The 27,309-nt window shown below is 50.1% G+C and overlaps 1 protein-coding gene across 3 annotated transcripts; it reads left to right on the top strand.

Moving 5' to 3' along the window:
• Positions 1 to 13: 13 nt before the first annotated feature.
• On the top strand, positions 14 to 26,692 carry HAUS8 (HAUS augmin like complex subunit 8). Of its 3 annotated transcripts, none has more exons than XM_030936971.1 (11): positions 14 to 311; positions 2,347 to 2,408; positions 6,555 to 6,610; positions 13,506 to 13,587; positions 16,200 to 16,292; positions 16,643 to 16,737; positions 17,421 to 17,486; positions 17,903 to 18,061; positions 20,561 to 20,702; positions 23,446 to 23,587; positions 26,274 to 26,692. In XM_030936971.1, exons 1-11 carry the CDS (start codon positions 283 to 285, stop codon positions 26,518 to 26,520), a joined length of 1,173 nt encoding a protein of 390 aa, XP_030792831.1. In that variant the 5' UTR covers positions 14 to 282; the 3' UTR covers positions 26,521 to 26,692. The 3 variants fall into 3 exon arrangements, with proteins under 3 accessions (XP_030792831.1, XP_010359774.2, XP_030792832.1); XM_010361472.2 differs by having other exon boundaries at positions 79 to 311; positions 16,197 to 16,292; XM_030936972.1 differs by lacking the exon at positions 14 to 311 and adding an exon at positions 1,869 to 1,922 and having other exon boundaries at positions 16,197 to 16,292.
• The last annotated feature ends 617 nt before the right edge of the window (positions 26,693 to 27,309 follow it).

Here is a 27,309-nt window from a genome sequence, read left to right as displayed (position 1 = left end):
CTAGGGGGCGGGACATCGCGAAAAGCCCCGCCCCTACTTTCCGACAGCTGAGGCCCCACCCACCACCACAACCCCCAACCGCCGATGGTGGGCGAGACCAAGCGCGAGGGGAAGACAGGCAGTGCACGCGTCGGGGGCCGCGCTCTCCGCATTTAGCCGACGCTGCCTCACGCCTCGCAGCCACCCCTCCTGAGGCTCCACAAATGGTCCGACCCGCAAGCAAGTGGGCGGGTCCGGCTTTGAAAAGCCGGCGGGTCGGGCCTTGAGGTGGAAGGCGGGAAAATGGCGGATTCCTCGGGGCGCGGCGCTGGGTGAGTTGAGGCGCCCGCAGGTCTGGATTTGTAGACGCCAGAGGGCTGGAGAGTATGGGCAGCGGAGTTGGGGAGTGGGGACCCTCGGGGTGAGTTCGGGTTCGACCCCTCCAGGAACTGCACGGGCCCCTGAACACCCCAATGGCGTGCTGCCTCTGCGCATGCTCCGGAGCGCGGACACCCGACCGGCCCCGAATTCCGCGTCCTCAGCTGGGACGCGGGGCGACGTCGGGCAAGCAGCCTGACCGCCCGGTGCCTCGCTTCTTCCGCTACGAAATGGGGCCGATGACGCAGCTCAACCTCGTAGGCGTCGCGTGAGGCTGAAACGCGCTTAGATCGGCGCCTGGGTCTTTACTGTGATGTCGCTCTTGGAATTACCGTTATGCAGTGAACAAGTGGTGGGCGACCAAAGTGTCCCCTTTAATCCTCCCATGCGCTTTATTCTGTACTCCCAGTTTACTGGGGAGATGATGGAGACCAAGGGAGGGGACGTGACTTGCATAGTGACCGAGAGCTAGGCATGAATGATCCTGAGGCTGTATTTGTCTAGTTTTGTTAATTCTGCCAGTGTTGATCGTGCCAGGTGCAAACTGAAGTGAAACTGGACAGCAAGAGGAATCACTCCACCGCCGCTTGGCCGTAACCGATAGATTGACAGTAGCACTTCCCAGGTACAGGTGTACCTGAGGCTCGCACAGGTTGTAGGGACCCCCCTCAGGTCGCAGTAGGTTCACCTAGGAGCCCATTCGGTTTGAGGCCACAGCCCTAGCTCAGTCCCCGGAGGGAATCTGTGCTCTTGTCTCTTTCTGGCTCTGAGACTGCCCCGGGGGTGACGTATGTAAGACCTGTGTGTCTTTGTTTTGCAGCGAGGAAAAAGGAGGAAAAAGCCGGTGTTAACAGTTAGGAAGCTGTCGGGTTAGGAGGAGCCTGTGGGCGACCACAACTCCTGGCACCTGGCGAACATTTACTAAGTTGCCTCTCCCCACGGTGGCCTGGAAGTGTCCCCAGCATTGCCTGGGTCTCACTTTGGGGTCCTGGGAGCCCGCTTCAGAGGAGGTGGCCGCAGGGACCAGTGGAGCCGCCCTTGGTAATGGGAGCAGGAGTTACAGTGCCCTGGGCGTGGCCCTGCCCCTTCACTTGTCCCCCTCACTACTTGCCCCTCCTGTGTTGCTGGTGTCTGTTCCTGGATCCCTTCTTTTACCACTAGATCAGGCTGAAACCCTGAAACCCCTAGTCATCCTAGACTCTCCCTCTCCTGCACCCCCATGGCAGATGAGTCAGCGATTCCTATCTCAGGGTTCCTTCTTTCCAATTACATCAGGCATCATTCTATTTTTATTTTTATTTGTATTTATTTATTTACTGAGATGGAGTCTCACTCTGTTGCCCTGGCTGGAGTGCAATGGCGTGATCTCGGCTCACTGCAACCTCTGCCTCCCGGGTTCACACCTTTCTCCTGTGTCAGCCTCCCAGGTAGCTGGGACTACAGGTGCATGCCACCACCCCGGCTCATTTTTGTATGTTTAATAGAGATGGTATTTCACCGTGTTAGCCAGGATGGTCTGGATCTCCTGACCTTGTGATCTACCCGCCTCAGCCTCCCAAAGTGAGGTAGGTACCTGCCAGGACCACTCCTAGTACCTGCCTATCAAGATGTTGATCTTCCCTTTTTTTGAAGGAGCTCTGTGTTTTGTTCGCCACTGTGTCTCTACTGCTATACAGTAGGTGCATCAATGTCTGGTGAATGAATGAACCCAGGGATAATTTGAGATCTCCTGCGATCTCTCCCACGGAGCTCTCATTACCCTCCTCTCTTCTCAGTTCAGATGTTCACCTATGCCTTCTTGCCCAGGTGACCAGGGCTGGCTACTCCTTTTGTCCCTCTTCCTGTTGAGGTGGCCCAGCCTCACTGAAATTGTCCTCAGGCAGCCCTTGGACTGGGCTATCTGAGCTTCAACTAGCAGAGGCACCTCGCCGGCTTCCCTGTGCTTCTTGGGCAGTGAGATGAACAAGACCTCTCTCTCTTCTCTTGCAGGAAGCCTGCAACCGGCCCCACCAATCCTAGCAGCGCCAAGAAGAAGGAGAAAAGAGTTCAAGGTGAGCAGTGTCAGGATCTCTTTAAGGAACATGGTTTTCTTCTTTCATTCCGTGCTTTTGGAGGAAGGAAAAAACAGGCCGGAAAAGGGGGCCTATGGCTTTACTTCCTTGTAGTCACACCTCTGGGGATTGTGGATTTGGCCGTCCCAGCCCTGCGGCGAGGAATGTGTCAAGAATGGTGGTGGTCATTTTGAGCAGTGGCTTCCCTTGCGGCCATGGGGGTCATGGGCTGTGTCCAGGACATGTCCCCTGGAAGCGTGGGTGTAGAGACCATGGAGATCATTATCTAAAATCAAACTCTTGTTTTTTTTTTTGAGACAGGGTCTTGCTCTGTTGCCCAGGCTGGTCTCGAACTCCTAACCTCAAGTGATCCTCCTGCCTCCGCCTCCCAAAGTGTTGGGATTACAGGCATTAACCACTGCCCCCGGCCTAAAATCCAACTCTAAATTCCCACTGCGTAAGCGTGTCAGTCTCATGAGGGGTGCCTGTACGTCTGATTTCCACCTATTGGTCTGGGGTCACCGTTAACAGCCTCCCCTACAAGCCAGGATCACACTGCTGCACTCCAGCCTGGGCGATGGAGTGAGACTGTCTCAAAAAAAAAAAAAAAAGGAAATGTGGCTGGACATGGTGGCTCATGCCTGTATCCCAGCACGTTGGGAGGCTGAGGCGGGTGGATCACGAGGTCAAGAGTTCGAGGCCAGCCCTGACCAACATGGTGAAATCCCATCTCTACTAAAAATACAAAAATTATCTGGGCATGGTGGTAGGTGCCTGTAATCCCAGCTACTCAGGAGGCTGAGGCTGGAGAATGGCTTGAGCCTGGGAAGTGGAGGTTGCTGTGAGCCACGACCGCGCCACTGCACTCCAGCCTGGGTGATGAGCAAAACTCTATCTCAAAAAACAAAGGAAATGCTCGGCTTGCATGGTAGATTCTAGAGTGCATCGTTGGAGGTCAAGACAATGATACAATGAGGTATTTTCTCAGTGTATGCAGTGTTGCAGGGCCCAATTCAGCGAGCTTAGAGCAGGATTTTATTTCCAAGTGAGGCAAGGTTTGTGTGTTTCAGCATCGCTGGGTGAGTTGTCTTTTTATTTCCTGACCACTTATTCCCAAGTTCTGAACATTGCATGTTAATCTCGCATATGACACCTGGTATATTTATGAGCTACCTCATTCTTGGACAAGAATTGTATCCTTCTTTATAACATTGCTTCTGTGGAAAATTCAGCCTGTTTGTTTATTTGTCTGTTTATTTTTTTGAGATGGAGTCTCGCTCTGTCACCCAGGCTAGAGTGCAGTGGTGCAATCTTGGCTTACTGCAGCTCCTGCCTCCCAGGTTCAAGCGATTCTCTGCCTCAGCCTCCTGAATAGCTGGGATTACAGGTGCGTGCCACCACCCTGGCTCATTTTTGTGTTTTTAGTAGAGACAGGGTTTCACCATGTTGGCCAGGCTGGTATCGAACTTCTGACCTCAAGTGATCCGTCCATCTCGGCCTCCCAAAGTGCCGGGATTACAGGCGTGAGCCACCATGCCTGGCCAGCCTGTTTAAAACAAACAGTTGAATCCTAGTTTTCTGGAAACTTGAAAATGCTTTTCTTTCCCTACCGTCCAAGGCAGCCCAAGCCTGAGATCCTTCTTGTTGAGCAAAACTGTTTGCTGATACTACTAGAAAGACCTGGGCTGGATGGTCTCTCTGCTGGGAACTGGGGATATCCTTTCTCTCAGCTGTTCGATCACCATCCATGGGGAGACTCTTTATGTGGCTTGGTTCTGTCCCTGGGACCCCACCTGGTCCTGGCCTCAGCCCTTAGAGACCTGTATCATGAGAATGGCCTCCCGGTTGTCCATATCTGCCGGGCACCCACCTGCACCCACGCTTGCTCTGCAGGCATGGCGCATTCCTGCCCTGAGGCTGCCCAGATTGACAGCCCAGCCCTTTGGCTGACTGCAGGATCCTTGTTAACTCTGAGGGCACCTCCTTTTCCTCTCAAGGTAGCAGCTGCAGCCCCAGTCCTCAACAGAAGAATCAACTAGCGCAAAGATATGGTTGAAGTCACAATCTCACTTGACTGAATTCTCAAGCTGTGTGACATTGAGCATGTCGCTCTCCCTGGGTCTCTTCAGTACAAAGGCAAACCTCTGAGCTCTATGGCACTGATACAATGCCAAAGTATTCTTTTTTTTTTTTTTTTTTTTTTTAATGAGACAGAGTCTCACTCTGTCGCCAGGCTGGAGTGCAGTGGCACAATCTCGGCTCACTGCAGCCTCCGCCTCTCAGGTTCCAGCGATTCTCCTGCCTCAGCCTTCCAAATAGCTGGGATTACAGGCATGTGCCACCACGCCTGTCTAGTTTTTGTAGTTTTAGTAGAGACAGGGTTTCTCCATGTTGGCCAGACTGGTCTGGAACTCCTGACCTCAGGTGATCTGCCCGCCTCGGCCTCCCAAAGTGCTGGGATTACAGGCGTGAGCCACTGCGCCTGGCCTGGAATCATTCATTTGACATATTCTTGAGTGCCTACCCCGTGTCAGGTGGTGTAACATAGCAGCACGCAAAGGAGACAAAAATCCCGGGCCCCTGGGGCTCTAGGGGGGAGGTGGGCCTTGCATGAGAACCATAAGGAGGCTGTGGGGTGCGCTAGCAGATGCTGTGACGAAATGGCAGGCAGGGGCAGGCGTGCTGTGGTCTGAACTGAGCAGAGCCTTGAGAGAGGGAGGTGCCTGCAGGGGGATGCACAACAAGGGGGTCCACACAGCAGAGCAGCCAAATAGAGCATGTGAGAGGTGACAAAGTGATAAGGGTAGTAGGCAAGTTGCTGGTGGCACCGGGCTCAGAAGGTTCCCGGAGGCACTCAGGCTTCCTGAGCCCATGGATCCAGCACGCCAGCCTGTCTCAGCCCTGAAGGGCGGCTGGAGGCTGACGGAAGATTTCAGGAAGGAGGGAGCCAGCAATGATTGTACCTGGTGGCTCAGATGACCAGGACTGAGAATGGACCTCTGGGCTCAGGAGCAAGGGAGGTCACAGTGGTCTTGTCCAAAGGTGTTCTGGTGCAGTGGTGTGTCTGCAAGCTGGACTGTGGGGGGTGGGATTCAAGGGAAGAAGAAAGGAGAGGAAGAGGAGATGGTGAGTAAAGAACTCTGGAGTGTTTGCTGTCGAGGAGATGGGAGAAATGGGGGGAGGCATCTGGTGGAGAGAGGAGCTGTGGGGACTGAGGCAGGGAGGTGGGAGTTGCGGGGAGTTTCCTTGTGGAAGTGAGGGCTGGGCTTTAGCACCCAGTATGGGGGCGCTTTACCTGGGAGCACAGAGGTCTATTCACAGGGCCGGGGGGATGCAACCCTCCGGACTGGAGGTGACTGGATGTAGTGGCAGGAGGGTCTCCTGGGGCCACTTCTGTCTTTCCAATGGAAGGAGGAAACAGGTCACCAGCTGAGACCGAGGGTTGGGCCAGGCGTAGGAGGTGGGAGGAACAGGTTTGAGGGAGGGGTCCGGGAGAGGGCTGGGGGACAGAATGGAACCAATCGGATCCAGTCCAGACTCCTACCCCCAGAAGCTGAGGTGACAGGTGGCATTTGTTTATCCACAGTCATGCTCCCAGGAGTAGCCCTAGAAGGAGACGTGGGGTCGGGCTGTCACCAGGGATTTGGCTGTGTCTGAAGAGGGCCTGGGTGTTGGGCATGTCTCAGGGCAGGGGGTCCCAAACCGAGTAAGGGGCGGGGGGAGTAAAAGATAGTACCAGGAGTGAGTCCTAGACACACGCAGGCAGGGGAAGGGCCGTTGGGGTCACATGAGCTGGGAGGAAGGAGTAAGCCACCTGGAGGCCGGCAGAGAAAGCTCTTTCTTCTCCCCTCCCGCTTGCCTGAGCGCACTTGCAGCTTTGACCCTGTGGGGTGTTCCTTGATCTTAGTTCCTCAGGAACTCTGCGACTCCACAGATGGCTTGGGACTTGCATACAGTAGGCGTCCCATGCATGCTCGAGGCTGCTGAAGGATGTGATCAGAGGCAAGAAGGAGGAGTGGTGACCTCTGTTCTGGTCACTGAGTGGGGAGGGCCCCTGGCATGTGGGTCTCTGGGGCATGGGGTCTGGGTGTGTGGGGTCTTCGGTCCTTTATAGTTTTGTTGTGCACCAACAGTGTGTCTCTACAGGTGGAAGAGTGATTGAGTCCCGTTATCTGCAGTATGAAAAGAAGACAACCCAAAAGGTAAGGCCGCACTCACCTTCCGTTTGCAGCAGATCTGAGCGTGGTTCTGAGTAACTGGGATTCCGAAACTAGTCATGGGAGGTGGTTACAACCTGGTCCTGAAGGAAGCATTTTGGGGTCTTCACCCAGGTGCTTTTGAGACCATCAGCCCTTCATGCTGCCAATTGTGAGTCTCTGTCATCGGAGGCTTATGGCTACAAGCATCTCTTTTACGAAGCTGTGATCTCCATTGAAACATAATATCGTTCTTACCTTTTTTTTTTTTGGTTTTTGAGACAAGGTCTCTCTCTGTCGTGCAGGCTGGAGTGCAGTGGTTTGTTCACGGCTCACTGCAGCCTCCACCTCCCAAGCTCAAGCCGTCTTCCCACCTGAGCCTTCTGAGTAGCTGGGACCAAAGGCGTGTGCTACTACACCAGCTAATTTTTAAACGTTTTTGTAGAGACGGGGTCTCCCTATGTTGCCCAGGCTTGTCTTGAGCTCCTGAGCTCAAGTAATCCTCCCGTCTTGGCCTCCCAAAGTGTTGGGATTACAAGCGTGAGCCCTTGAGCCCAGGCTGTTCTTGCCTTTCAACCCAGTTAATTTGCTTTCTGGATTCTGAAGCTGTCTTCTCGAGTGCCCAGCACACACTTCTTGGTGTCTTGCTGGTATTTAAAAAAACAGCTACTTTGGGAGGCCGAGGCGGGCGGATCACTTGAGGCCAGGAGTTCGAGACCAGCCTGGCCAACATGGCGAAACCCTGTCTCAACTGAAACTACAAAAAATGAGCCGGGCGCAGTGGCGTGCGCCTGTAATCCCAGCTACTCAGGAGGCTGAGGCAGGACAATCACTTGAACCTGGGAGGCGGAGGTTGCAGTGAGCTGAGAGTACACCACGGCACTCCAGCCTTGGCGACAGAGCGAGACCCTGTCCCCTGTCTTAAAAAAAAAAGAGAGTAAAAAAAAAAAACAGCTACAGGTTTTTAGAGAAAAACTATGGGAAAAATGACATGCCTTGATCACTCTGAATTGGAGGAAGAGTTTAGTGAACTATCGTGTAGGCACACCATGAAATACTATGAAACCATTGAAACTAATGGCATGAAAGATATTTAACCATGTGAGAAGGTGCTTTATGTGAGAGTTGGTGTGAACAATCAGTAGATTATAATATTAGATATTTTCTTTCAGTGAAGTCAAGGTTGGATTCTTCCCTCTGCTTTCCAAATCTTGGTTTATGATAAAATTAAGTCAAATTCCCACTGCCTGTCTTCTGCTCTGGTTGGCTGGTGGGCTCTTGACCCTGTGACTTAAGATTTGGCTTGAGAAAAGAGGATACCTTTGCACGAGCAGATATTCTTCTCAGAGCAATTTCCAACAAAGAGTCACAGTCTTCACACTCCAAATTTTCATGTTGTCGCCAAGACTTGGTGACAGCGCCCCCGTGTGTCTGCGTGCTGTAACATTTTAGCCCTTTAGATCTTTTCTGTTTTTTCCTCCCATTTTTAAAATCAAGGTATCATTTACATGGAGTCAGCATCTCTCTTTTCAGCATAGGGTCCTGCCTGTTTTGACAGACATAGACAGTCATGGAACCGCCTCTATAATCAAGCTACAGAATGAGTCATCCCTAAATCCCCTTGTGCTCTGATAGGACCAGCCCCTCTTCCACCCCCAGGCAACCACAGATTGGCTTTCAGAATCTGCAGTTTTGCCTTTTTTAGAAGGTCATATCTGTGGCATCACAGTTTGCAGGCCTTGCCTCTGACTCCTGACACTTAACAGAGTGCCTTTCAAGTTCCTCTGTTGTTGCATGTATTGCAGGTAGGTTCTTCCTTCTTTTTTTGTTTTTTTTTGTTGTTGTTGTTGTTGTTTTTTTTTTGAGATGGAGTCTCGCTTTGTCAGCCAGGCTGGAGTGCCGTGGTGCAATCTCAGCTCACTGCAACCTCTGCCTTCTGGATTCAAGCCATTCTTCTGCCTCAGCCTCCAGAGTAGCTGACATTACAGGTGTGTACCACCCCACCTGGCTAATTTTTGTATTTTTAGTAGAGACAGGGTTTTGGCATGTTGGCCAAGCTGGTCTCGAACTCCTGGCCTCAAGTGATCCACCTGCCTCGGCCTCCCAAAATGCTGGGATTCCAGGCATGAGCTGCCATGCCTGCCCTGGTTCCTTCTTATGGCCGAATAGTATTCCATCAAGTGGATGGACCACAGTGTGTTCATCTGTTCATTGATTGACAGGCAGTCACTTGATTTCCTGTCTTGGTGATTATGAATAAAGCCTCCGTAAACATTCTTGTGCAGGTTTTTTGTATAGACATGTTTTTATTTCTCCCAAGAGGAGGATTGCTGGCTCATAGAAAAACTCGGACTGTGTTTCCTGCTCTCCCACTCAACAACAGTCAACACAGGACTTCTGTGACCGATATGTGAGAGGGTTCCCCCACCAGCAAGCAGCAGCCACCAGCTGGGTGTCTTCCAGTTCAATTCTGACACACTCTACCTGGAAATAGCATCAGAACCTATAGGATGAGGGCTCAGTCCCCAAGACTGCCCCTCTTCTGCCACTAGAACTTCTGACCAAGTTCAAGTCGGGATTCCCATGACCCCCCTCTTTGGGTTCAGTTAATTTGCAGGAGTGACTCACAGAACTCAAGGAAACTCTTAGGTTTACCAGTTTATTATAAAGGATATTACAAAAGATACAGATGGAGCCGAGTGTGGTGGCTCATGCCTGAAATCCCAGCAATTTGGGAGGTTGAAATGGGAGGATTATTTGAGGCCAGGAGTTCCAGACTAGCATGGGTGAGACCCTGTCTCTGAAAAAAATTTTTTTTTCAATAGCCAAGTGGCTGGGCATGGTGACTTAGGCTTGTAATCCCAGCACTTTGGGAGGTCAAGGTGGGAAGATTGCTTGAGCCTAACAGTTTGAGGTCAGCCTGGGCAGCATAGCAAGACTCTATTTCTACAAAAAAATAAAAATAGCTGGGTGTAGTGGTGGGTGCTTATAGTCCCAGCTACTGGGGAGGCTGAGGCAGGAAGATTGTTTGAGCCCAGGAGGTTAAGTCTGCAGTGAGTCACTGCACTCCATCTTGAGTGACAGTGACATCCTGTCTTTTTTTTTTTTTTTTTTTTTTTTTTTTTTTTAAGGATAAGAGATGTGTAGGGTGAGATATGGGGGAAGGCGCACAGAGCTACCATGGCCCGTTCAGGCATACTGCCCTTTAGGAATCTCCACGTATTCAGCTATCTGATCTGAAATCTCTCCAAGCTCTGTCCTTTTGTGTTTTTTTTTTTAATTTTATTTTTGAGATGGAGTCTCACTCTGTGGCCCAGGCTGGAATGCAGTGGTGCGATCTTGGCTCACTGCAACCTCCGCCTCCCGGGTTCAAGCTATTTTGCTTCAGCCTCCCGAGTAGCTGGGATTACAGGCACACGCCACCATGCCCAGCTAATTTTATATTTTTAGTAGAAATGAGGTTTCTCCATGTTGGTCAGGCTGGTCTCGAACTCCTGACCTCGTGATCTGCCCACGTCGGCCTCCCAAAGTGCTGGGATTACAGGCACGTGCCACCACGCCCAGCTCCTTCTGGGTTTTTATGGAGTCTTCGTGACTTAGGCATGATTGCAGCATGGACAGCCCTGTGGAAATGTGATTGGTCAAAAAGGATATGCTCTAAACCCAGCAAGGCCTGTCTGTTCAGATTCTTCTTGGCCTCTGTTGCATTTTTTCCTCTGGGGTATGAGGCAGGACCCTCTCTGGCAGGTGAAGGGAGTGTGGGAGGTCAGAAAGATCCTGCTTACTGTAACAGGGGCTTATAGGAGTTACAAGCCGTGAATTGTACATGAAAACATCTTTCTCTATATGATGGTAACAAGAAACTACTTGTTATCCACAGTGGCTGCGCCATCTTTATGTTCCCACTAGGCACATAGATGAAGAGTACAAGTTGTTACTTTCACATTCTAGCCAGTCTTGTGGGTGTGAAGTGATACTTCATTGTGGTTTTCATTTGTGTTTTCATAATAGCCGATTATATTGAGCATCTTTTCATGTGCTTATTTGCCATTCCTGTATCTTTGCTGATGTGTCTGTTGAGATCTTTTGTCCAGTTTTAAATTGGGTTGTTTTCTTATTATTGAATTTTGAGGGTGCTTTCTGTATTCTGGATACCACCTCTTTGTGGTGCTTTGCAAATATTTTCTTCTAGTCTGGCATGTCTTTTCATGCTATTAAGTGTTTTAATTTTTTTTTTTTTTTGAAACGGAGTCTCGCTCTGTGCCCGGGCTGGAGTGCAGTGGCCGGATCTCAGCTCACTGCAAGCTCCGCCTCCCGGGTTTACGCCATTCTTCTGCCTCAGCCTCCCGAGTAGCTGGGACTACAGGCGCCCGCCACCTCACCCGGCTAGTTGTTTGTATTTTTTAGTAGAGACGGGGTTTCACAGCGTTAGCCAGGATGGTCTCGATCTCCTGACCTCGTGATCCGCCCGTCTCGGCCTCCCAAAGTGCTGGGATTACAGGCTTGAGCCACCGCGCCCGGCCTAAGTGTTTTAATTTAAGAGGCAGAAGTTGTCGATTTCGATGAAGCCCAGTTGATCACTTTCCCCATTTGTGGATTGTACTTTTGGAGTCTTATCCAAGATATCTCCACCTAATCCAAGATCACAGATTTTCTCCAGTTTTCTTTGTTTTGGAGTTTTGTAATTTAGGTTTTACTTTTAAGTCTGTGAGTTAGTTTTTGTGTATGGTGTGATGTTTAAATCAAAGTTCATTTTTTCATGTACGGGTGTTCAGTTGTTTCTATCCCATTTATTGAAATGATTTTCCTTTTTCCCGTTGTATTTTCTCATCATCTGTGTCAAATACCAGTTGACCATATATGTGGGCATGGTGTCTGGGCTCTGTTCTTTTCCATTGTTCTATGTATGCATCCTTATGCTAGTTTCACACTACTGAGGTTAGTGTAGCTTTGCACTAAGTCGTGAGATCAGGTAATGTGAGACCTCCTACTATGCTTTTCCAAGACTATTTAGTCTCTTCTCGTTCCTTTGGCTTTCCATAGAGATTTTAGAATTGTCATTTTCTAGAAAAATATCTGCTGGATTTTGATTATATTGAATCCATAAATCAAGGAGAATGCCTTCTTAATAACATCGAGTCTTTCAATCCATGAACATGGTATGCTTCTCCATTTATATTTAGATCTTCCTGGATTTCTTTCAACTTTGTTTTGTAGCTTCCAGATTATAGATCTTACACATATTTTACTGGATTTATAAGTAAGCATTTGGTGTTTAGTGCCATTGTATATGGTACTCTCTTTTAATTTCAGTCTCCAAACTTGTTCATTGTTACTTCATTGCTAGAGATGTGAACTTCTTTTTTTTTTTTTTGAGACAGAGTCTGGCTCTGTCGCCCAGGCTGGAGTGCAGTGGCCGGATCTCAGCTCACTGCAAGCTCCGCCTCCCGGGTTCCTGCTATTCTGCCTCAGCCTCCCGAGTAGCTGGGACTACAGGCGCCTGTCAGCACGCCCGGCTAGTTTTTTGTATTTTTTTTTAGTAGAGACAGGGTTTCACCGTGTTAGCCAGGATGGTCTCGATCTCCTGACCTGAGATGTGAACTTTTACATATTGACCCTGCATCCTGCACCCTTGCTGTATTAGAGTTCTTCAGAGAAACAGAACCAATCAGAGATGCTTATAAAAGGATATGAATATATAAAAGGGGGATTGGCTTTTTTTTTTTACGCGGGATTGGCTCATGTGATTATGGAGACTGAGAAATCCCAGGATCTGCTGTCTGCAAGCTGGAGAGCCAGGAAGGTTGGTGGTTTAGTTCAGTGTGAGTCTGAAGGCCTGAGACCAGGGGAGCCAAAGGTGTAAGTCCCAGTTTGAGGGCAGGAGGAGATGGAGTAAGATGTCTCAGCTCAACCAGGCAAGCAGGAAGCAAAAGGCATGAATTTCTCCTCCTTCCACTGTTTTGTTGTATTCAGGCCATCAAGGGATGGGATGGTGCCCATACACACTGGGGAGGGCAGTTTATTGCATCCACCAATTCAAATGCTGATCTCATTAGTAAACACAGACACACCCAAAAATGTTCAGTCCGGGGCACCCCATATCCAGTCAAGTTCACACACAAAATTGAAAGAAAACTCTTGTGAAACTTACTTACTAAATTTAATAGCAGTTTTGAAGATGTTTGGGGATTTTCTACATGAAAAATTACGTCTGTGAAAACAGTTTTACTTTTCCTTCCCAACCTGTTTGCCTTTTACTTCTTATCTGAGGACCTCCACTGTGATACTGAATGAGAGTGGTGTCTGTGCATCGTCATGTCCTTGCTCTGGTCTCGCTCTGTCTCCCAGGCTGGGGTGCAGTGGTGTGATCATAGCTCACTGCAGCCTCAAACCCCTGGGCCTGAGCGATCCTCCCAACTCAGCCTCCTGAATAGCTGGGACCCTGGCCATGGCCACTGCACCTGCCCCTTGCTTTTTATAAGGTTTTCGTTTTGCTTTTGGTTATTGGAAGGGCGGTGTTCCGTGTGTTACTTAAAACAAATATTTTTGACAACGTATGTGTAAAAACTTTGTTTTTCCTGATGACCAAAGTTATATGTTCTCTCTAGAAAACTAGCAAATACTGAAATGTGTCTAGAAAAAAATCAGTCATCTGTAATCTGCCATGTCAAGAATCACCAGCAAACATTTTGGTAGTTTCCTATGTTCTCTGCAAGTGAGCGTCTACATTTTGACAAAAGTTGTTTGTCCTGTATATATGAGGTAAAATTTCAAACCTCTTTAAATGTCTCCCCTGCCTCAAAGTAAGAGCAGTTACGAAACACAGTGCAGACCACATCAGGGCCCCTTGTTGTGAAGGGAGGATGTCTTGTCCTCTGAGTGTCATGTGTTCCCATAACAGGCTCCTGCAGGAGATGGGTCACAGACCCGAGGGAAGATGTCTGAAGGTGGAAGGAAATCCAGCCTGCTCCGGAAAAGCAAAGGTGCGAAACAGCCCTGGTCCTCGGGCGGCGATGAGTGCGGCAGTACATTTTGTCTCCATGGGTGCTAAGTTAAAGTTCCTTCTTTCCTTTCTGGAAAAGGTCAGAAGCAGTGAGCAAAGAGTTGGCGTGTAAGGACAGACTGGGGGGATGTGGGGAGGTGAGCAGGGATGCGGAGAAAAGGGGAGATCACTTCTTCCCTGTGTGGCCCAAGAGAAAAGCCACATTCATCATGGTACTGCTTTGTGACATCAGTTTCTTGTCTACGTGACTGTTTTCCTTCTGGTGCTCTGAGAGCAAGACTCTTAGAGAGGCTGTGAGGACTCATCCTGAGGTCGGGAGTTCGAGACCAACCTGGCCAACATAGTGAAACCCCATTTCTACTAAAAATACAAAAATTAACTGGGCATGGTGGCACACGCCTGTAATCCCAGCTACTTGGGGTGAGGGTGCAGGACTGAGGCAGGCGAATCACTTGAACCTGGGAGGTGGAGGTTGCAGTGAGCCGAGATTGCGCCATTGCATTCCAGCCTGGGCAAGCAAGCGAGACTGTCTCAACAACAACAAAAAGACTCAACTCTGCTGTTTGTAACATTAAAAACAGCCCCAGTCCAGACATAGAGGAACAAGTATAGCTATGTGCCAATAAAACTATTTACAAGCAAAGGAAGCAGGCTGGATTTGACCTATGAGCTACAATTTGCCATTCCTGGTGTAGATGTTTGTGAGAATTCGTACTATGCCCTTCCCAGGCATGGTTGAGAAGCAGCCACACTAGAGCCAGCCTGCTAGTTTTTCCCCATCTAATTGGGTCGAAGGCCATGCATGAAGCTGGGAATGCTGGTGTGGTCAGGGGACCAGAGACTGGACCTGCCACACCTTAAAACCAGTTCTCACTCAAGGGTGATTCTGACCCCCAGGGGACTCTTTGGCAGTGTCTGGAGATGTGTTTGGTTGTCATATCTGGGGGAAGGGGTTTTACTAGCATCTGGTGGGTGGAGGCCAGGGAGGCCACTCAATGTCCTGCAATGCACAGGACCCCCCCACCACAGCAAGGAAGGATCCAGCCCCACGTGCTCGCAATGCCATGGCTAAGAAACCTTAATTTAAACCTCACCATAATGATTTCAAAGGACTGCTTGTTTGAGTTCCATTGTATGGCTTTGTAGAAAATTAATTTTCTTAGTTCAAATGCTATACATGCTGGTGATAAAATATTCCAGGGCAAAAGCAATAGCAATAAAAAGTTACCACCTCTAGCTGGGTGTGGTGGCTCACGCCTATAATCCCAGCCAGCACTTTAGGAGGATGAGGCGGGTAGATCCCTTGAGCCCGGGAGTTCAAGACCAACCTGGGCAACATGATGAAACCCTATCTCTACTGAAAATACAAAAAAATAAATTATGTGGGCGTCGTGGCACTCGCCTGTATTCTCAGTTACCCAGGAGGCTGAAGTGGGAGGATTGCTTGAGCCTGGGAGGCAGAGGTTGCAGTAAACCTAGATTGTGCCACTGTACTCCAGCCTGGGTGACAGAGCAAGACTCTGTCTTAAAAAAAGAAAAAAAATTTCCACCTCCTCACCCCAGGCTCCCAGTCTGTGCACTGAAGGCATGTGCTCTCAACAGATTTTTGCTGATCTTTCCAGATTAAGAATTTCAACACAAATGGTTGTTTTGTTGTACCCTACAGTTGCGGTGACCTTCCTCTTTTCATTTCCAGGTCGTTCATTTCCTCAGCTGCATAGTTGTTCATTGAATAGTCTCATGCTTAGTTCCTAACACAACAGCGTATCGTACATGCCATCTGTTGGCGTTTGCAGCACTCCTGAGCTCTTGTATAATGGTAGCATGCTATATGCCAGTGCCCATCTTAGACAGTGTAAGGCTTAATTTTACAGTTTAGAATATAGGTTAAAAGACGAAGGGAACTCCCAGGGAAGACGAACAGTCCAGAAGCTGCAGAAAAAAGATGGAAAGATGACTTGGCTGAGTGTGGTGGCTCATGCCTGTAATCCCAACACTTTGGGAGGCTGAGGTGGGTGGATCACCTGAGGTCAGGAGTTCGAGACCAGCCTGGCCAACAAGGTGAAAGAAACCCCGTCTCTACTAAAAATACAAAAATTAGCCAAGCATGGTGGCAGGTGCCTGTAATCCCAGCTACTTGGGAGGCTGAGGCAGGAGAATCTCTTGAACCCGGGAGGCGGAGGTTGCAGTGAGCTGAGATCGCACCATCACACTCCAGCCTAGGTGACAAGAGTGAAACTCCATCTCAAAACAAAAAAGATGGGAAGAGAGTAGAGGGTAGAATGGGAGTATGGCATCGTATCCCACCCTTAGCATCCTGTAAACTAGCAGAAAGGCTTATTTGCATCTCTTTGGTTGTACAGAATGTCTCTCTCTTCTAGTGGTACTTTAAAAATAGAGTCAAGGTGAAGGTGATGGCTGGGAATTTCCACAGGGTTTTTTTTTTTTTTTTTTTTTTGCCTTTCCACCTTGGACGAAATTGGGTTTTTAGAAGCAAGTGGTGTTGTTCAAAAACACGGCCTCGTTTCCTGGCTTCAATGGAGAGTGTCTCTTGACTGTGCTGACTTTTGGGGATTCTTTTCTTAACAGCAGATAGCAGTGGGGTCGGAAAGGGTGACCTGCAGTCCACGTTGCTGGAAGGGCATGGCACGGCTCCACCTGACCTGGATCTCTCTGCCATTAATGGTAAATCATTTGTTTTGCCCCTTCTGTCACTCGCTGGGGGTTGCAGTAGGTCTCAGTGGGCTTCCAAAGTACAGTTGCCCCTTGAGCTATGATGGGGTTACATCCAACAAACCCATTGTAAGTTGAAAATATTGTACGTCAAAAATATACTTAATACCTTGGTAAAGGATATTAAACTTGCCTTTTGTCCCTTGCAAAGTTGAACAACTTTAAGCTGGACTGTTATAAGTCCATCTACTCCTCAATTTATGATGAGGTTACATCCCGATAAACCCATCATTTAAAAAAATGGCAACCAGGGACCGTCTAGATACGCTACTCACCATTAAAAATGCTGTGCTTTATCTTAGACAAAAGCATCATCAGAAAGACGCCACAGTTAGCAAAAACAATAGCAAAGAAACCCGAGTCGACATCATTTTCTGCCCCTCGGAAAAAGAGCCCAGTAAGTGTTTGAAGCAAGAGGGCGGCCACAGACGGGCTGCATAGGTGCGATTTAGATTTCCGCTCTGAACCAGGTGCCGAGTGCCCGCCGATCTAAGAACACATGAGACACCCATGCCCTTTAGGACAAAAATCAAGACCACAAATGTTCTTAGATCGTTTGTAGAGTGTACATTTGCCCGAGTACACATTCAGTAGTGGATACCAATGTGGAACCATGTAAGAAATGAGACAGGGGACTTCTCTGTGCTCACGCTGTGCTAGAAAAGGCACAGTGCCAGGCTCTGTCCCTTGGTGGGAGGACGGCTAGGCTGTGGTCTCACTAAGGTGAGGACTAGACTGGTGGGTGGGGGACCAGCAGGTGGGGAGACTGCATTCTGGTCCTGGTGCAGCACCAAATTGGTGGGTATCCTCAGCTTGTCCTTGACTACCGAGCTGCCGCTGTCTCTTCACCTGCCAGATGCCAGGGGAAGGAAGGTTGTGGACCTCCCTCTCTCATCTCAGAGCACCGGAGAAAACCAAACAAAATAAAATAGAAGCAATAGACCCACTACAGTAGAGAACTACCAAATATCAAACTGAATACAGAAAATCCACACAAGCCAGAGTTCTGCCCCTGCTGGGAAAAGAGCTGGATTTATACCACTTCATCAGGAATTGAGAGGGTCTTTTTCTTTTCTTAAGGATTTATCTGAAGCGATGGAAATGATGGAGTCTCAGACACTACTGCTGACGCTACTATCCGTAAAGGTGAAAACAGTTCCTCGTTCACGTATGCCATGGATGGAAGGGTGGCCTCCATTCGCTATGGGGAGGGAGGCCCCACCTGGCTGAGCTTTTCTTTTTTTTTTTTTTTTTTTGAGGCGGAGTCTCGCTCTGTCGCCCAGGCTGGAGTGCAGTGACTGGATCTCAGCTCACTGCAAGCTCCGCCTCCCGGATTTACGCCATTCTCCTGCCTCAGCCTCCCGAGTAGCTGGGACTACAGGCGCCCGCCACCTCGCCCGGCTAGTTTTTGTATTTTTTAGTAGAGACAGGGTTTCACCGTGTTAGCCAGGATGGTCTCGATCTCCTGACCTCGTGATCCGCCCGTCTCGGCCTCCCAAAGTGCTGGGATTACAGGCTTGAGCCACCGCGCCCGGCCTGAGCTTTTCTTTCACGTTTAACAGATGGAGAACAATCTTGCTGAGTTTGAAAGAAGGGCAGAAAAGAATTTATTAATAATGTGTAAGGAGAAGGAGAAGCTACAGAAAAAGGCCTATGAGCTGAAGCGCAGGCTTCTCCTCTCTCAGAGGAAGCGGGAGCTGGCAGATGTCCTGGATGCCCAGGTCAGTTGTAAGTGACACTCTGTGACCAGTGAGTGTTCCCTGTGAATCTGTCCCATCTCCACTGTTTCGGGTAGCATTCGTCCTAGGGTGTGATTGCTCACTGGCTTCTCACTCTGTGTTAGGCTTTTAATGCCACACTTGCTGTGGTCCTGGTGTTGGTCTGTGGTGACACTTTTAGAGGATGAGGTTGCGAAGTGAAGTGTGAACCAGTAAGGGAGGCGCGCAGCTTCTATGCACTTGTGCGGAGACTTCCTGAGCACCCGATGATCATGGGCAGCAACAGGACAACGCGCTCTGGGACCCCCCGGAGGGTCAGGGTGCTGGTGGGAGGCACACCACTCCTAGTGCTGTGTGGTCAGTGGCGTCCGTGTGGGAGAAGGACAGGAACAAACCCCTGGAACCCAGAAAGGGCTGGTAGGCAGAGGTGGGCCCCCCTCCCGCTGAGTGAGTTTCCTGTGGTTGCTGGAACAGAGTCCCACAACCTGCATGGGCAAAACAACGGGAATTTATTGTCTTATGGTTCCAGAAGCTGAAAGACTGAGATGGAGGTGTTGGTGGTTGGCTCTGTCTGAGGGCTGCGAGGGAGAATCTCTCCTGGCCCTGTCTTTGGCCTGTGAATGGTTGTCTTCTCTGTCTGTTCACATGTCCTTCCCCTTGTGTGTGTCTGTGTCCCCCTTTCCCCACAAGACACCAGTCGCGTTGGATTAGCACCCCTCACAAAACCCCCCGATCACCTCATGTTAATTTAATGACCCTGATAAAGTCCCTATTTTCAAATAAGGGCACATTCCAAGGTACTAGGGGTGAGAACGTCAGGTATGAATTTGGGGAGATACAGCTCATCCCCTAACATCCAAAATTTTCGTGTGAGCACCCCTGCAGCTAGACCCTGGACTGAGTGCAGGGTCTCTGACCTTAGGGAGCTCAGAATGGAAGAGAAAGAGACAAACCCAGTTGACCCTCAAACAACAAACATGAATTTGAGTGTGAGGTTCTCCTTACATGCAGTTTTTTTTCAATAAATATATTGGAAAAAGTTTTAGAGATTTGTGACAATTTGAAGAAACTCAGCTGAACCTCATAGCCTAGAAATACTAAAAAAATTAAGAAAAAGTTAGGCATGTCATGAATGCATACATATTTGTCCCAGCATGGGCAACATAGTGACACCCAATCTCTACAAAAAAATTTTTTTTTTTTTTTTTTGAGATGGAGTCTTGCTCTGTCACCCAGGCTGTAGTGCAGTGGCACGATCTCAGCTTACTGCAACCTCCACTTGCCAGGTTCAAGTGACGCTCATACCTGAGCTTCCTGAGTAGCTGGGACCACCGGCATGCATCACCATGCCCAGCTACATTTTGTATTTTTAATACAGACAGGGTTTTGCCATGTTGGCCAGGCTGGTCTCAAACTCCTGACCTCAAGTGATCCGCCCTCCTCAGCCTCTGAAAGTGCTGGGATTATAGGTATGAGCCACCACGTCTGGCCAATCTCTATAAAAATTAAAAATTAGCCAAGTGTGGTGGCATATGCCTATAGTCGCAGCTACTTGGGAAGCTGAGGCAAGAGGTTTGCTTGACCCTGGGAGGTGGAGGCTGCAGTGAGCTATGATCACTCCACAGCACTCCAGCCTGGGCAACACAGTAAGATCTGTCTAAAAAATACATATGTGCAGTGCCTCATGCCTGTAATTCCAGCACTTTGGGAGGCTGAGGCGGGTAGATTACTTGAGGTCAGGAGTTCGAGACCAGCCTGGCCAGCATGGTGAAACCACGTCTCTACTAAAAATACAAAAAATTATCTGGGCATGGTGGTGCGTGCCTGTAACCCACTACTTGGGAGACTGAGGCACGAGAATCGCTGGCACCCGGGAGGCGGAGGTTGCAGTGAGCCAAGATTGCGTCCCTGCACTCCAGCCTGGGAGAAAGAGCAAGACTCCGTCTTAAAACGTGTGTGTGTAAAACGTGTGTGTGTGTAGATGCTAATCTATTTACATGTTCATTGAATGTTTGTTATCAGTAACGTTTCAGTCAACAGTTGCTATCAGTAAATTCGGGGGAAGTCAAAAGTTATATACAGATTTTTGACTGCACAGGAGTTGATGCCCCAAACTCCCGTGTTGCTCAAGGGTCAACTGTATATCATTTCAAACCCCCATGAAGACCCAGACAGCGTGTTTGGGATGGGAGTGGGCCATGTCGGGAATGGCCTTGTGGAAGGCAGATGTTTAGGTGCAGTGCTGTAAAGCAGGTGGGCCCAGCTTAGGGCCTAAGCCTAGAACCACTGGAAAGCAGATGTGCGTTCTCAGTAAGGGGCCTGGGCCGCTCTACCATCCACTTGGCTCTCTTGGGGAGAGCTCACCACACCCTTGGAAACTTCCTGAGCTCTGAGCCCCTTGGGGGTCGTGAAGAGCAGTGCTGTATCTTAACCCTGCACAATCCGTTAAGCTTCCAGAGAGGGGACTCCAGGGTCTCCCCCCATTATCCCTTCTGCTTACAGATCGACATGCTCAGCCCCTTCGAGGCAGTGGCCACACGCTTCAAGGAGCAATACAGGACGTTCGCCACAGCCCTGGACACCACCAGGCACGAGCTGCCTGTGAGGTCCATCCACCTGGAGGGAGACGGGCAGCAGCTTTTAGGTAGGAAACGGGACATCCCAGCGCGTGTGCAGCAGACGGGGCGAGGAGTGTGTGGGTGCTTCCTGTGGGCCCGACGTCATCGCCACAAGTGTCCTCTTCTCCATCTAAGGCAGAGGATAGGGAGGGCTGGTCAGGCTGTGGTTCCTCCAGGGTCTAGCCCTGAGTAAGTAAGCACACTGGGATTTGAACCTTGGGCAGTGGGATTCACAGTGATCTGTCCTGCCGAAAGGCATTTTGCAGGGACAACCTGTAGTCTCCTGAGTCCTGCGCCCAACAAATGTGCCTTAGTGGTCGCAGGGTGACAAGACCACCAGCCGCACCCCGGCTTTCCCCCTCAGCAGAGCAGTGAGGTCCCTTTCAGGCATAGGATTCCCACCTAATCTCTAACTTGAAAACTTTGGCAAGTGTGAAAAAACTGCCACACTGCATCTGAAATTCTCTTCAGAACGGGTATCTTCCCAAAGACAGCGTCTTGCTCTGTCGCCCAGGCTGGAGTGCAGTGGCACAATCTCAGCTCACTGCAACCTCTGCTTCCTGAGTTTAAGTGATCTCCCACCTCAGTCTTCTAAGTAGCTAGGAGTACACATGTGCACCACCAAACCTGGCTAATTTTTGTATTTTTTTTTTTTTTTCTGTAGAGACGGGATTTCACTGTGTTGCCAAGGCCGGACTTGAACTCAAGTTCAAGCAGTCCTCCCACCTTGGCTTCCCAAAGTGCTAGGATTATAGGCATGAGTCTCCATGGCCTGCCATTGTTCTTTTTTTTTTTTTTTGGAGGTAGAATCTTCTTGCGTAGTCGCCCAGGCTGGAGTGCAGTAGTGCAATCATAGCTCACTACAGCCTCGAACCTCTCAGGCTCTGCTCAGATTCTCCCACCTCAGCCTCCTGAGTAGTAGCCTTCCTAGTGCTTCAGGCATCCACCACTGCACCTGGCTAGTTTTTCTTTTTGAAACGGAGTTTCGCTCTTGTTGCCCAGGCTGGAGTGCAATGGCGCAATCCTGGCTCTCTGCAACCTCCGCCTCCTGAGTTCAAGTGATTCTCCTGCCTCAACCTCCTGAGTAGTTGGGATTACAGGCACGCACCACCATGCTCGGCTAATTTTGTATTTTTGGTAGAGACGAGGTTTCCCCATGTTGGTCAGGCTGATCTTAAACTCCTGACCTCAGGTGATCCGCCTGCCATGGCCTCCCAAAGTGCTGGGATTACAGGCATGAGTCGCTGTGCCTGGCACACTTGGCTAATTATTGTTTATCTTTTTGTAGAGATGAGGTCTGGCTATGTTGCCCAGGCTGATCTAGAACTGCTGGACTCAAGTGATCTCCCACCTTGGCCTCCCAAAGCACTGGGTTCCTGAATAGGCGTAAGCCCCCCGCCCGGCCAGGTTTCTGATTTTATAACTGCGGTCACCTCCACATCTGTAACTCTCAGAAAACGCTCAGTCTCTTAGGTAGTTGCTGGGAACTGGCCTAGGGACCGTGTTGAGTTTTCTGGGGCTGCCATACCAAGTGACTACAGAATGGGTGGTTTGAAGCAACAGAGATATTCCCTCCCAGTTTTGGGAGTCTTGATTTTAGCCAGAAGTCTGAAATCAAGGCGTTGATGGGATTGGCTCCCTCCAGGGGCTGTCGGGTGAGCCCATCCTGTCTCTCGCCTACCTGCTGGTGGCTGCTGGCGTTCCTTGGCTCTGGCTGTGTCCCTCCATTCTCTGCCCGTCTTCACGTGGCCTCCTCCCTGGCTGTCTTGTTATTGAAATTTCCTGCATCAGGCTCAGCATGGTGGCTCACCCCTGTTATCCCAGCACTTTGGGAGGCCGAGGCAGGGGATCACGAGGTCAGGAGTTCAAGACCATCCTGGCCAAGATGGTGAAAGCCCATCTCTACTAAAAATCCAAAAAAAATTATCCAGTTGTGGTGGCGGGTGCCTGTAATCCCAGTGACTCGGGAGGCTGAGGCAGGAGAATCACTTGAACCCGGGAGGCGGAGGTTGCAGTGAGCCAAGATTGCGCCACTGTACTCCAGCTTGGGCAACAGAGCCAGACTCTCTCAAAAACAAAAAAAAAAATTTCCCGCATCTGATGAGGACACCAGTCACTGGATTAGGCCCACCCATCTTAACTCCACCCCATCCACAAAGATCCTGTTACCGGTTAAGGTCACTCACTGGGAATGGAGGGTTGGAGTGAAATGTACGTATTGGGGAGGGCATAATTCAGTCCACAGCTGGAGGGAGAAGAGGCTGGCTGATACGGCGCTTAAAAGGCTCCCAAAATGTGACTCTCATGTATGACTGGCCTTGATGTGACGTGTGTCGGGGAAGGGGGCGTGTTGTCCTAGTGCGGGTGACACAGGTCCCGCAGTTGCAGGCATCCCTCTGCTCAGTGGCACAGGGAACAATGACTGTTTTTCAGTTGCTCGTGGTCTGGCTGGGAGGCCTCAGGCATCCTCCCTGGCACAGCACAGCCTTTTTCACATTTGCATTGGTTTCTGTTGAGGATTCCAGAGTGACATTTCAGTTCTGTTCCAATGCCCTCCTGGATGGTGGACGTGCCTGTCCCACAATCTCAGAGCACAGGACGGAGAAGGCACGAATGTCTTCCTTGGCTTCCGCTTCTTCCCTGTGCACTCTCCACGGTTCCAGCACGATAGCCGAGCATTGTGAGAGAAGCCTGTCGGCCACTCCACTCCTGTGTGTCTTGCATGGGGCACCTTGCCATCCATCACCCACCATCCCTCTTCCCCTCCAGATGCTCTGCAGTGTGAACTGGTGACCACTCAGCACCTCTTGGCAGCACTTGACGTTGGCGATTCAGAAGAAAATGTGCAGGTGCTGGACTTACTGAGCGAACTCAAGGATGTGACAGAGAAAAAGGACCTTGAGCTCCGAAGGTACCTCGGAAAATGCTTTAAGAAAGAGGTGGCACCCTGTTTGCTCAGTGCTGTCTGCTTTAAGAAAGAGGTGGCACCCTGTTTGCTCAGGGCTGTTGGTGGCTGCCCTGTTGGGGTGGTGCCGAGTTCCCCTTAGAGTTCAGAGGAAGTTCAGCCCCCTGAGCGAGCTGCTCTTTTCCCAGACGTTACACGATATGAGAATGGCCAGCAGGTGTCATTGTCATCCGTATTGTGGATAACAAAATCTCCAAGAGCACCTGCCTTGCCTTCCCTTGCCCTTTTTTTTTTTTTTTTTTTTTTTTTTTTGAGACAGGTTCTCACTCTGTTGCCCAGGTTGGAGTGCAGTGGCAGATCTCAGCTCACTGCAGCCTCAAACTCCTGGGCTCAACTGATCCTCCCGCCGCAGCCTCTTCAGTAGCTGGGACTGCAGGTGTGTCCTGCCACACCCAGCTAATTTACCTTTTCTAGCCCACTTCTCAGTCGTTTTTGAGCGAATGGGGATTCTAGGTGAAGTGAGGATCAAATATGCTGTAAGACGGGTCCTACATTCACAGAGTGTAAGACTCAAGCAGAGCAGGGGCAAGAGAAGAGCAAAAGAGCCCATTGCCCACTTGGAAAAATCCATGGAAGGGCCGGGCGCACTGGCTCACGCCTGTCATCCCAGCACTTTGAGAGGCCAAGGCAGGAGGATCACTTGAGGCCAAGAGTTCAAGACCAGCCTGGGCAACATGGTGAGACCTTGTCGCTATTATTTATTTATTTATTTATTTTGAGGCAGAGTTGCCCAGGCTGGAGTGCAGTGTCACGATCTTGGCTCACTGCAACCTCCACCTCCCAAGTTCAAGCGATTCTCCTGCCTCAGCCTCCTAAGTAACTGGGATTACAGGTGCCCGCCACCATGCGCGGCTAATTTTGTGTTTTTAGTAGAGACAGGGTTTCACCATAAAAGTCAGGCTGGTCTCGAACTCCTGACCTCAAGTGATCTGCCCAGGGTGCTGGGATTACAGGCATGAGCCACCACATCAGGCCGCTCTATTTAAAAAATACAAACCTTAGTCAGGCACAGTGGTGCATGCCTGTGGTCCCAGCTACTCAGGAAGCAGAGGTGGGAGAATCATCTGAGCCTGGGGAGGTCAAGGCTGTAATGAGCTATGGTCATGCCACTGCACTACAGCCTGAGCAATAGAGTAAGACCCTGTCTCAGGAAAAAAAAAAAAATCCATGGAAGTTCTCAAGCAGCTCGAGGAGAAAGGGTGTCACCTATCTTTCACATCCTCAAAGTAACCCAGCAGCATGGGTGCCCTCACATCAGCCGTGTTGTTTTCAACGCCTTCCGGGGTAAGGTCCCAGGAGGATGTTTTTTGAACTTCTGATTGATAGAAATGGCCCAGATCTTAAAGGACTGTGCCGTGGCTTTCACAGAGCACATATCCTTATGGGTCCAGACCCCCAAAACCCATCAAGACCCCCCCTTTTTTTTTTACCTCCCCCAGGAGATTTCTAACCACACGCTTTTCTCCACCTCTTCCAGAAGACTATCTTTTCTCTTTTTTACAATGCTAAATTTTTTTCCGAGTGCTTAAAATATTGGAAAAGGACTTATGCAAAACAGCTGCCAGCCACTGTGGCATTTCTTTCTCCTGTGGGTGGCCATGGATCAATTCAGGAGACATCAAAGGGTTATAAAGCCACAGTCCCACTCCCGGGATGACTCATTCACCCATGAACGGCAGAACCCTGATTGACCCAGTCACCTCTTAAAGGCCCCACCTCTCGCTGCTGCCACATTGGGGATTATTATTATTATTGAGATAGGGTTTCATTTTCATTGCTTAGGCTGGAGTGCAGTGACGTGATCTCAGCTCACTGCAACCTCTGCCTCTGAGGCTCAAGCGATCGTCCCACCCCAGCCTCCCAAGCAGCTGGGACTACAGGTGTGCACCACTGCACCCGGCTAATTTTTTTTTGAGATGGAGTCTCACTCTGTCGCCCAGGCTGGAGTGCCGGTGGTGCGATCTTCGGCTCACTCCAACCTCCGTCTCCTGGGTTCAAGCGATTCTCCTGCCTCAGCTTCCCCAGTAGCTGGGATTACAGGTGCGTTCCACCACGCCTGGCTAATTTTTATATTTTTAGTAGAGACGGTTTCACCGTGTTGGCCAGGCTGGTCTTGAACTCCTGACCTCAGGCGATCCGCCCGCCTCGGACTCCCAAAGTGCTGGGATTACAGACGTCAGCCACTGCACCCAGCTTTTTAAATTTTTTTTGTACAGATGTGGTTTTACCATGTTGCCCAGGCTGGTCTCGAACTCCTGGCCTCAAGCTATCTGCCTGCCTCGGCCTCCCAAAATTCTGTCATTACAGCACTTTAATCCCACCTTGCCCGGCCAGGGGATTAATTTTTTAATGGGAGTTTGGGAGGGGACAGATACTCCCGCCACAGCAGCAGCACAGCACGGAGCTCTGTGAACATTTCTTGGATGAATGAGTCTCTCCTTTTGTGCCTGGTGCTGTTCTTGGGGGGTTTCCCTGATTGTGTCTTTTCAGACAGATCTTCTTTGCTGCTCCTTTCCCACTGAGCATGTGGGCCGTGTGAAAATTCGCCTCCCTGCATGGCAGCCCCTCGTTTACCACATGCGTGCGCTTCACCTCAGAGGGTGAAAGCTGTTCTTTCTCCTGTCCTCAACAGGAGCTTCAGCCAGGTGCTGGAACTCTCCGCAGAGGTGAGCAAAGAGGCAGCCTTGGCAAACCAGGAAGTCTGGGAAGAGACCCAGGGCATGGCGCCCCCCAGCCAGTGGTATTTCAATCAAGATGGTGCCTGCAGAGAATCTCGGGGAGCACCCAAGAACACGCCCCTGTCTGAGGACGACAACCCGGGTGCCTCATCAGCCCCCACTCAGGCCATGTTCATCAGCCCAAAGGAAGACTTTTCTTGAAGCAGCCAGGGAGAAGTCCTGCCCTCTGTCTCTCATTCAGGGAGAGACTTGTGGTGACTCGTGGTTACATTCAGGACACTTGAGCACTTTATACACTACCGTAGCACTGTAGCTATTTTTTATGTGATAATCTTGTTTGATACTTAAACAGTAAACCTGTTTTGCAGTTGAAGCCTCTGTTTTCTATGAAGGGGGCCAGTTGGAAGGCCTGTGTTGTCTCGAGTTCTTCTGGATGACTGGTACTGAAATTCAGGGCTTCCACGACATGCCCAGTATCCCACCTTCAAGATTATTTCATGTCCTTCAGTCACAAGGGTGGTTTTGGGACAGCAAGTTAGGAATTGGCCCTCGAGTGGACATGCTTTGTTTTATTTATTTTTTTAGGGAAATGCAATTCTTTATTAGAACTCAAGTTTGCATTTGTAAACATTCAACAGAAGGGGTAAAACAAAAACAATCCACATCATCCTTCCCCCGGCCCCAGCTTCTGGGGCTGAAGTAGGGAGCTTCCACTTTAACAACCCCGACTGCCTCTGGCTCCAGGGCCTGAGATGCCTTCATAATCTGATCATGGTCCCAGGCAGCCTCGAGAAACTCCTGGGTCGCAGCCTTGCTGACAGCTTCGGGAGGTCGCTGGGTCTTGCTGGCAGCCTCGAGAGACTGCAGGCAGGGTCCTGGCCTCCCGCACCTCCACCAGGGAACCCTGGGTCCCGGGCTCCAGGACCTCCACCGAACGCTGGGACCCGGCCTCCAGGACCTCCACCGAACGCTGCAGCCCGGCCTCCCGCA

This window comes from Rhinopithecus roxellana, chromosome 8 (genome assembly GCF_007565055.1).
Source record: "Rhinopithecus roxellana isolate Shanxi Qingling chromosome 8, ASM756505v1, whole genome shotgun sequence".
NCBI classification, from domain to species: Eukaryota; Metazoa; Chordata; class Mammalia; order Primates; family Cercopithecidae; genus Rhinopithecus; species Rhinopithecus roxellana.
Note: the sequence above shows the minus strand (reverse complement) of the source record. Positions and strands in the feature narration are given on the sequence as shown.